Source organism: Diadema antillarum, unplaced genomic scaffold (assembly GCF_040938485.1).
Source record: "Diadema antillarum isolate AM-2024a unplaced genomic scaffold, OU_Dant_1.0 seq00001136_RagTag, whole genome shotgun sequence".
In the NCBI taxonomy this organism is placed as follows: domain Eukaryota; kingdom Metazoa; phylum Echinodermata; class Echinoidea; order Diadematoida; family Diadematidae; genus Diadema; species Diadema antillarum.
Genome location: NW_027271948.1, coordinates 483,996 through 495,759, shown reverse-complemented (window position 1 = coordinate 495,759; position 11,764 = coordinate 483,996). Strand labels below are relative to the sequence as shown.

At 35.7% G+C, this 11,764-nt stretch overlaps 1 protein-coding gene across 1 annotated transcript in view; it reads left to right on the top strand.

Moving 5' to 3' along the window:
* Nucleotides 1–8,086: 8,086 nt before the first annotated feature.
* LOC139744108 (ras-related protein Rab-40C-like) overlaps nucleotides 8,087–11,764 on the top strand; it is a 59,306-nt gene continuing 55,628 nt past the window's right edge. The window contains exon 1 of the mRNA XM_071654564.1: nucleotides 8,087–8,415. Within this exon, the coding sequence (XP_071510665.1) occupies nucleotides 8,262–8,415 (154 nt within the window). The 5' untranslated portion in view covers nucleotides 8,087–8,261. The remainder of the gene's footprint in view (nucleotides 8,416–11,764) is intronic.

Here is an 11,764-nt window from a genome sequence, read left to right as displayed (position 1 = left end):
TATCAGGCGTTATTAGGTCCAAAAAAAGAAGATATTTTTTTTTAATGAATCTGAAATTGAAGCTATAAAGACATTAACTTTCACATTATTCTTTCAACTTAAATTCCAAAATATTACACCAGTTATAATTATTGTTATTATATTTGCATTTCATATGTTTTCTTTCAATATGATATGGTTTATTTCATTGAATTCCAGTTGCATATTTCTGAATAGATTTCCTTTCAGTGGAGGGTATGTTTCATCATTCTTATCTGTTTTGGTAAAAAGACCCTTTGCACGGCAATTCTATATTGAGCATATTGAAAAAAAAAAAAACAAACATTACCCGCATCCCATTAAACTAGTTTTTTCTCAACTAAATTACATAGGCCTACTTACGATAATTTCATTGTTCTTTACTATTGCATTATCACCAACAATGTTTGACTCTCTGGTCTGGTTCTTAACCATAATTTCTGTACATCTTACATTATGTATTTAGCCATATACTAGGGGCTTTTTTGGGAGTGGGGGCAATAATCATATCATTACTTTTGGTAAAGTCACTCGCCTGACATTCTTCAAGACGCTTCCTGGGTATATGACCTACGCGATGTTATAAACAAGTCTTGATTGAATGAAAGTTTCTAGAAGTTTAGGCATACAGTTTTCCCCTGACGTATATTTCATCAGGTGTCTGCAGCACTTTTCTGATTCTGATTACTAAGTATAGGTTTCTCATTATTTTTAAAACTATTTCATCCGACCAATTTAACTCACTACAATACCTCGACTATGCTTGCTGAAGTATATTTCTAATGATTTTACACATCTATCTGTCCAATACTTTATAATATAACACTATTCGATTGGCCCGTGAAGTTGCATAGTACCTAAACGCGAATTTGAACATTGCAACCGAGCATCAATTTGGAGAGTTTTCTTTCCTGCCACTTTTGAATTTCATAATGACTACCCCTTTCTTTCTCTTTCATTACAATTATTGATTAACACATTCTTTGACATCAGTCCAGAATTCTCGGTTAAACTTTGTCGTAACAGTGAGACGCTGAACCAACCTCAAACTTCAGAGAAAATATCCATCTTGCTGTTATCAATCTTGCCAAACTTCAAAAGAAGACTCCAAAATGGGAAACCCATGTTCGGATTTTCATGTTTCACGTGTTCTTACATTGTGCTCATAGCAGCTACGTTCATTTCATTATTTTGTTGTTTAAATTTCGCCATTTTGTGTGCATGCTTGTGTGTGTGTGTGTGTGTGTGTGTGTGTGCGTGTGTGCGTGTGTGTGTTTGTGTGTGTGTGTGTGTGTGTGAAATTTGTTGATTGCGAGATTATTGATGTTAACAATGATAATGACGGTGATCATGGTAGAACTATGATAATAATAAAAATATGGTAATTATACTGTCAACACTAAGTAATGATAATGATTATAATAATAGGCCTACATGCAATTACCACAACAATGACAGTGATAAGGAGGAGAAGAAAAGGAGAAAAAGAAGAGTATGAATAAAATAAGTCGACAACATGGTGATTTTTTTCTTGATTACATCAAACTGTTCTTTTAATGCCACACCAATGAGGGAATGCTGCTTTTTTTTTTTTTTTTTTTTAAAGTGGATATGTCATGGTGGCCGATAACACTTGGAAAAGGAAAGTCATGTGATGCTATACACATGATGAAATTTTGTATACTTTCTCATTAATTTTTTGAGTTGATACAGTGATTTCTTCTTTCCAAGATTTTCATGCAACTTCAATCATGACTTGATTATAATGGTGCTATTTTTGAATAAAGGTGTTTATTCTTTGTATTTCAATTAACTTTGGAGAAAATTCAAACCCTCGTAATAATTAATCAAGTCTAAAAGACCAAATGAATTAATAAACAAAACTGGACAAGGTTTAAAAATGTTGAAGCTCTGCAGTATACCGAATATCTAAAATAAAAGATTATAATTAACCGGAGGGCCAAACCCCAAAAAGTTGCTTACTTAACGAGTGAGTTGCACTCTCTCTACAAACTAAGTAGACCATGCTTATTTTCAAGTCTTTATTGCAACAAACAACATTCCACTGGTCTACCTCAAAAAATTTGTTGCGAAAGCCTCCAAATCCAAGATGGCGTCCAAGATGGCCGCCATATTTACTGAATTTGTTATTTGAAAGATAGAATTTGATTGAAACATCAGATTTCAACAAATTTGATGTCATGTGAAAGAGAATAAAATTTTCTACAAGTTGATACTATTTTTGTGGGTTATTGTGATAATTGGATTGAGATTTTAAGGAAAAAACACTCATTTTTTGATATTTTTCTGAAAAAAAGGAAAATCATGAAAATGCTTGATTCAGCATAAATCAAAGAAAGACTGAAGGATTATCTTGAAACGTTTCAAGAATTTTGTTTGACATATAATTAATATTTGGAGAAAATTAGGGGTCAGTACCGTTTTCGGTTCAGGAGTTATAATGTCTCAAACTTGAAAACTCACTATGTAAAAATGGCCACTTTAGTTGTGACAAGACCTTGTTGGTCGTAAAAAAAGCCTGCGCGCGCCAAAACTACTACACGCACCACTGCCACTGGCGCTTGTAGCAGTGCCGGTGGTGCGTGTAGTAGTCTTGGTAAACGCAGACTTTTTCTTTGACAAACAAGGGTTTGTGCCTGCAAACTAACTTTTCATACCAAGTGGTAGCTCAGGTGATGCTGATTGCTATTATTTCAAAGTAGATTGTTCTGAAGCAGATGAGATGAAGCAAAAAATATCTTTCAAATAGAGGTAGAAGCTTGAAAAAAACTTGCTATAGAAAGTTTAAAACAAAATTTGGATCAATCACTCAAAAAATTCAAGATTGCAGGCCATCAAAGCTGACATAGTGTATTGCGCCAAAGTAAATGTATCATTTCGATTTTGATACAATTTTGTCTGTTTTGCTGTCTATTTATATGGTTTTTATGTATTCTGAACATTTTAATGCCATTTCAAACCATCTTAGGTTTTTATGGAGACATTTTTCAGAATGCACCATGAATATTTCTCTAAAAAGTAAAAAAAAAATAAAATTAAAAATGTTGATGGAAACCATGCAGAAATTAAAATCTTTCCCATATAATCAATATTTTGAGAAAATTAGAGGTCAGTATTGTATTTGGTTCAGGAGTTATAATGTCTCAAATTTGAAATCCCATTTTCCATAATATGTTATTTTCACGCATCTGTTCCCAAAGACGTCACAGAGGGTCAAATCCAAGATCGTGCTTACTCTTCGAGTTCCACTCTCTCTATAAACAAGACCATACATAATATTAAGCATACTAAGCAATGTTCCGTAAGTACACCTCAGTAGATTTGTTGCAAAGTACAGATGCGGTCCAACAGGGCCGCCATTTTATCGAAATTAACATTTCAAACATAAAATTTGATAGAGACATTGGATTGCAACAAATTTGATGTCATATGAAGGAGAGTAAAACTTTCTAAAAGTTGATACCACTTTAGCTGTGTATTGTGATAAATGGGGGGGGGGGGGTGTTTGCTTCTCTTTTTTGGGGGGGGGGATCCATATTTTTATATTGTTTTGAAAAAAGGAAGAAATGTAAAAATGCATGATTTAGTATTTATTAAAGAAGAACTGAAGAATTATTTTGAAACCTGCGATTGAGATTGAGATTTACTGAGATTGAGGCATAATTCATATTTCTGGAATTACAGGTAATATCATACACTGTTGACAAGTTAACATCTAAAACTTGAAAAAAAATTATATTTATGCATTATAAATTTTGCTTACAATGTGTTTACATGGTCACATGTAATATTGTAATGGTCTAGTGACTTGCAAGTACCTGCAAACTAACTTTTCATGCCAAGTGGTAGGTGACGCTGGTCGCTATTACTGTAGCATTTCATCATAGTAGATTGTTCTGAGGCAGATAAGATTGAACAGAAAGTATTTTCCAAAAAGAGATAGGAGCTTAAAATGTGGCACAAATTTTGCCAATGTGTAATATTTAGCGATAAAAATAGTATCCACACAAAATTCAAGATGGCGGTAATTAATCGAGGTTGTCGTTCAAGGCATTATTTACCATTGTGCACGTAAAACAAAAACCCAGCTTTACTTTATTCCTCAAACTAGTTCTAAACTGTGAGTTAGGGATTAATGTACAAACTTAAATCAGTATAATTAATGCTAAATATTGTTAGATATACTAAATAGATCTGATAAGAATATTTTTTTATGTCAACAGTTATCATGGTTATGGTTTCTTGAAAAGAAATGGTGATATCTCCGTATGTTTTAGGCTTTATTATAATTTTTTTACATGGTAGAATGTTTTGTAATACAACTAACCTGCACATATAAATCGAATGTGATATCTCTCCCAATGGTAAACAATACCTTTAGTGTTTTGCGTCAAAGTTAAATCTCAACTTATAACTTATAATTTGATATGTTTTTTTAATCTTCTTATATTGCTGTCTATTACATGTTTCTATACATCCGAACGATATTGTACTAGTGTAAACCATATTGAGGGTCTTTTTTTTTTGGGGGGGGGGGGGGGGTGGAGCTCATTCCAGTGTTTGGGTAAGGCCCAATCTTTGATAAAAAAGAAATGCTTCTGTATCAAAGATATGCTTTTTTACTTGTATGTTACTCTGCTGTTGTAGAAACGTGAATGATGATGGCTTATGTGTAATAATGTCTGATCCGTAGATGTCCTTGAAAGCCCTTCTGATCCGAACCCCCCCCCCCCCCAAAAAAAAAAAAAAATCCAACCGTATGGCGGCAATTTCTCAACTTTGCTCTTAAATGTGTCGTGCGAAATTACTTTTCAGTATATTGTTCGAATAAAATTGTCTGTATATTCACATTTACAAATAAGCATGCTGAAACTGTATTTTCCGTTATCAGATTTTTCTTACATTGTTTTTAGGCTGATTTCATGTGGGTTATAGTGTCACAATTGATCTGAACTTATGCCATTGGTAGATGCTTTCCTGTATTAGATATCAGGGTCACTCGAGAGTGAAAATGTTCATTTTCATTCCATTTTAGAGTGACCTCGGGGATCACTCAAAGAGTGACGAGTGATCCCTATAAAGGCAGGGCTCGACACTAACGGTGGTCCGGTGGCCCGGGGCCACAAAAAACGCACGTCGGGCCACCAAAATGTCAGAAATGAAGAATTTGGTGGCCTGATCGGGCCACCCAAAAAGGGCCACCAAAAAAGGTCGGATATTTGCCTTTGGGCCACCAAATGTAAAAGTTAGTGTGGAGCTCTGCCTAAGGTCACTCTAAAATGAGTGAAAATAAACATTTTCACTCAAAAGTCACTCCAATTTCACTCTAAATTCACCGTTTTCTGTTATTCACTCCTCACATCCAAAGTAAAAACTTCCACTCGATTTGTTTTTTCTTTTTCGGAGAGTAGAATATCACTGGTTTTAAAAAATGTGTCCATAAAAACTTAAGACGGTTTAAGATAGCGCAACAGACAAATTTGTATCAAAAACGAAATAATACGTTTAATTTGGCGCAATACACTATGTCAACTTTGATGGCTGTCATCTTGATTTTTTTTTTCTTTTTTGAGCGGTTGATCTAAATTCTGTCTTAAACTATCTATAACAAGATTGGTGCCAAGTTTCAAGCTACTACCTCTATTTGAATTTTTTTTTTTTTGCTTCAACTCATCTGCTTCAGAACAATCTACTTTGAAATAATAGCGATCAGTATCACATGAGCTACCACTTGGTATGAAAAGTTACTTTGCAGGCACAAACCCTTGTCTGTCAAAAAAAGTCTGCATTTGTCAAGACTACTACACGCACCACTGGCACTGCTGCAAGCGCCAGTGCCAGTGGTGCGTGTAGTAGTCTTAGCGCGCGCAGACTTCTTTACGAACAACAAGGTGTTGGTCACAACTAACGTGGCCATTTTTACATAGTGAGTTTTCAAGTTTGAGACATTATAACTCCTGAACCAAAAATGGTACTGACCCCTAATTTTCTCCAAATATTAATTATATGTCAAACAAAATTCTTGAAACGTTTCAAGATAATCCTTCAGTCTTTCTTTGATTTATGCTGAATCAAGCATTTTCATGATTTTCCTTTTTTCAGAAAAATATCAAAAAATGAGTGTTTTTTCCTTAAAATCTCAATCCATTCATCACAATAACCCACAAAAATGGTATCAAATTGTAGAAAATTTTATTCTTTTTCATATGACATCACATTTGTTGAAATCTGATGTTTCTATCGAATTCTATCATTTAAATAACAAATTCAGTAAATATGGCGGCCATCTTGGACGCCATCGTGGATTTGGAGGCTTTCGCAACAAATTTTTTGAGGTAGACCAGTGGAATGTTGTTTGTTACAATAAAAACTTTAAAATAAGCATGGTCTACTTAGTTTGTAGAGAGAGTGCAACTCGACCTCTGTTTTTAGCTTTTGGCCCCCCGGTTAAATGGTGACCAACAGAGGGCGACAATCCAATTGCAGACCAGAGCCAATTCAAAGCTTGAAGCTGACGCGAGATTTCCTTTTAGTATTTTTTTAGGATAACTTTTATAGTGGTGTTCTACGGTCTCTTCTAGAGTCAAGGTAGAACACTAAAAAATTTTGTCTCCTTTACATTGGTCCATAGAGACAGATAAGACAGAAGAAAAATACATTGTAAAATGTGATTGAATTTTAGGTGAAGACTCAAGGTTTATCCTACAAATTTTTTGCTCTCCTTTCTAAACAAGCTGCAACTTGGTTGTTTATTACCCGATTTTGTTTCCTTTTTAGTTCACTGATTCGTTAAGACAAACTTTGCTGTATATACATGTAACTGGAAATAATCGTTTTGACAATTGGGAATGTAGGTTCCTACATGTAATTCTAAAGGAGGGAGAGGGGAAGAAGGATGAAGAAAGGAAGGGAGGGGAGCTGCAGATGCGGATGATAGAGTGACTTTTAGACTCCAATTATTATTTTTGTCTGAAGCTAGCTGACATTGCACTCTGTCGAAGAAGAAATAGATATTTTGTCCAAATCATGCGCTAAGTCGTAGATCATGAGGATGAAGCACTGCATTAGCTATGACAAACTACATTTTACATCCCTGGTTTGGCCGGCCCTCCCCGTCAAAAATTTACAAGATACGCACATACTAGTGGTAGGTCTGGAATACAGACTGCAGAGAAGTAGACTCCTTGACAGCCGAATATTCCCCGTCATCGTCAACACTAACGTTTTATTTGGGTGTGAAAGGCTCGGCATGCTAGTGTACCACTGCACCTGTACCTACAGCTTGTACTCGAAATCGTACCCAATCTTGGTGGCGCAACTCAGACTAGGCGGAGACTACGCTATCCTGCGCTTCGTGAAGAAACATATCCGCTACGACTGAAGTGACTTTATGCCTGAATTTGATCGTTTATCTGCCAGCTTAGGACGCCTGTTTCATCAAGGAGAGATGGCGCACGCCATATATCGCAGATTTAGTAAGAGCTAACGTCTACAAGGATCCCTGTTAAAGACCGAATAAACAGATAAGTGGTTTGTGTTGATCTGTTGTAGGTTGTAGCTACCCGCACCACCACACAGTGCAGTGTGTATTACCGTGAATGATTATACTCGACTCGTCACTTCATCACATCACCAGCAGCTCGCGCAGTACAGTAGAGCAGTAGAGGGGCCGGTTGCGGAAGGCTGCTGCTACACACAGTCAAGAGACCGTGTTGGCTGCCTGCTTGTGGTTGTGTTGTGGACAGGATGGTGGATATCTATGCGACGGCTGTCGATTTTAGACGTGGTGCTGGTATGCACTGGTAATCATAAACTACATCTGTACTTCTTGCTGTGATAATAACACTACAGTCTGTATTACTGTATCAACCTAGCAGATTAATACAAAACAAAGTACGGTAGGAACAGAAGTGCACTGAAACACTCTTGTTCATTAGACCACTTCATACTCGTACTTTAAACGCTAGATAGGCCTACCAATACCATACTAACGTTAGGCCCTACAGCTAAAAGTAAAACTACAGTCTACCTGCAGTAAACACTTCGTGGAAGTGGTTTGACTTTGAGATACAATCATGTAGATGGATTGATCATTACTTTTGTGAATTCATTTTATACACACTGTTGTGCTGGATATTGGAATTGCAGCTGCATTGCCATTACACAGTCACGCATCTTCATTGTGAGATAAATTACCAGTCCAGTGACACACCAGTTCTACAATGGATAGCCCACCGAGTTCTCCGTCTGCGAGATCGTATGATTATCTACTGAAATTTCTCCTGGTCGGCGACAGCGATGTCGGCAAAGGGGAAATCATGGGAAGACTCGACAACAGTGAGCCAGGATCTCCATATTATGGCAATCTTGCTACAGGTCAGCAATCAAATCACATTTGATATATTCATGAATTTTATGTATTGTTTTGTGCATTGTTTGTTTTATCAGAGATAATACACAATGCATGGAAGAAATAACAGTATGCACCACACTCTATACACATGTACATGTCCTGATGGTTTAAGTTTTGCAAATTTTGTGAGTCAATTGATATTCATGAAATTACTTTCTTCAGAATCTTCAGAATGTTGACTGGACATCTCTGTCATCAGCATCACGTCCAGACAAGTGTGGACACAATTTAATTTGCTTCCAAGGAGGATTGAAATATTTCATAAATAAGATGGCATATTTTTGGTTTCAATAGGCAGGGTGTTCCAGTCTTTGATGGTTTGTGGCCAGAAACTATGACGGTATGCTTGGGTTCTACACTGTAAGGGTGTAAATCTATTGTTGTCAGAGCTCCTCTTCGCTTTTCATAGGGTGGCATGTCTACCACACTTTCCCTGTGTAATGTTTTATAGAGTAGGTTAAGTCGAAAATGACATCTTTTCAGCTCAAGCGAAGTCGGTTGTAGATCTTGGAGCATGGCTGTGACACTGGAAGTCCAGTGGTAATCATTCTTAATAAATCTAACGAATATTCGTTGGACCATTTCTAATTTGTGTTTAAGGTTCAACTGATGGGGATTTCATACAGAAGATGCCTATATTCCAACTTTAGTCTAACTATTGGGCGAGATATGCTATTTTCTTTACAGATTGATCACACCTGGCGAGATTACATCTGATAACTCTGAGTGTACGGTTGGCATCATTGGATATTTTATCAATATGACTTTTAACAAAGTCAAACTATTGCCTTCTATAATAACAGTTTGAAATACAATTGATATCATTTCTGAGATGAGACATTGTTGAGTATGAGTTTTTTTTAATGAAAAGGGATATTTATTTTGTCTTATTCCGTTACTCTGGCCAGCCTTTGATCACAGATTAAACCATGTGCACAATTTCCTATTACATCGTGCACAGTAAGTCCTGGGCCCCGTTTCATAAAAGATGTTAGGATGTCAACTCTTGCTGGAATGACAACTTCCTATAGCAACAGCCAATCAGGAAGCTGCATTCATGTCGTTACTATGACAATTGACATTCCAGCAAGAGTTGTTATCATATCAACTTTTTATGAAACGGGGCCCTGATTTACAGATAACAAATTTTACACTCAAGTACAATGTTCGTGTAGTGTATTAGTGTACAGTATTGTGTGTAAAGTACAGTACAAAGTGTAAATCATAATACGACTTACAAGTAGACATTTTTTTCTGTTGACGAGTCATGCGCTGCATTCTCATACAAATTGCTTCCAAGTTCCAGTGAGAATGTGTTCAGTAGGATGTTGAGATGTCAAGCTTCATTTGCACATAAATTTTACAAATTTTGTAATATTTATCCCTTGTGTTTGTGTTGTCAACTCTGTGGTACACATTTTGCACATTTTGAATTTGTCCTATGTGTTGCATATTGATCTCTGGGTTGGGCAATTAATAATAATAATAATAATAATAATAATAATAATAATAATAATAATAATAATAATAATAATAATAATAATAATAATGATAATGACAATGATAATGATAATAATAATAATAATAATAATAATAATGATAATGATAATGATACTGATAATGATAATAATAATAATGATAATTTTTAATAATTATAGTAATAATAACAATAATAATACTAACTAGAGAAGCACTCTGAGAGCACAGACCTCTGCCAAGCAGCTAATTTCCACCAATTACACGTATCTTGTTCTTTCATCTGCTGTACGTACGTATGCATGCTAAAAATCGCCCGAATTCACAATACTGTAGTATACATACAATGTACAATTGTACAGTGTAGAAACCTTTTGTTACGTCATAAACCCTCAGCTGCATGGCACGCCTCGCCCTCGCTGAAACTAGAGCACACACTGCGCGTATGAATACCTTAAAAATGCGCAGCTTGAACTCCCAAGTTCATTGACCCTACCTGCCAAAATATCAAAAATCCTTCTATAATCCATAAAAAATTCCGGATCACTACCCAAATCTAATCATCTGTTCCTTGTGTCATTCTCAACCTTTCCTGCAAGTTTCATCCGAATTTGTTCACAACTTTTTGAATTATTTTGCACTAAGACAAACAAACAAAGCAAAGGTAATGAAAACATAACTTCCTCCCTTGGTGGAGGTAATAATAATAATAATAATAATAATAATAATAATAATAGTGTATACTTCTCTAGCGCACAACAATACAGTCAAAAGGTCCTTATGGTGGCTTTAGGCTTTAAGGTTAAAAGGAAGAAGAAGAAAAAAAGCAGAATAAGGGGCATGTGACGTTTTCCTTTTTTTTCTACAACATATTAAACAGATAAGTCCCCTATATGTTTTTAGAGATTTTTTTAATAAATGATTTTTACTTGATTACAATGACTTTCTTTCGCTGAGCCGTATCAGAGCAGACTAAAATGGTGTATAATATTTTCATTGATGGAAGAAGAGTTGGCAGCGATTGATCGGCAAATTGCAAATGATATAAGAACAGTTGAAGTTAAAGTCTCAGAAATTAGTGTGAAAATTCAAGTACAGGCCAAAGTAATATAGCGTACAACATCATACTTGATGTGTACAGCGTAAATCAGGAATTTGCACGGAAAAACAGCTAATGTACTGTACAGTAATGAAGTAAAAAGAAAAGGAGCTAGAGCATCAGAGGCATTATTTGATGCTGAAATGTGTTTTACTGTACTTTTAAACCTGCAGAGAAAATGATCTGCACATATTTGATATCCCATGGAATTGGATATCAAAGTACATGTACAATTGTAGTACCATCTCCAGTGGAATGTAGCTGATGCTACATATTACAGTATGGGCATTTTTAATAGACAAGAACCACAAACCTGTGTTTTACCAGGGGACACCCCATATTAATTATATTGTCAGTCTGTGATAAACGACCACCTTTGGTACCTGGCTTGCGTACATCGTATGCAATCAAATAATTTCCTGTTTCACTCCAGAAGTGTGACTAGAATAACTTGTGAGTGTTCCTTGTGAGTGTTACTTGCCAATGCCAACTTTATTGTCTCTCAAAAAGTAATTAGCCTTCTGATACAAGCCTTCTGCAAGTTGCAGATTGCAGATCCCATCTGGCGATTGAAGTGGCCGTTGAAATTTTACATGTACTGGGATCTCACCTATATGATATCTTGAGTAAATTGAGTACCGGTACCTCTTCTGTAGTCTGTTGTACAAATGTACATTTATGTGCATACATGTGTACATATAGTACATGAAATAAAGTCCATTCCATGTAAAAATTTT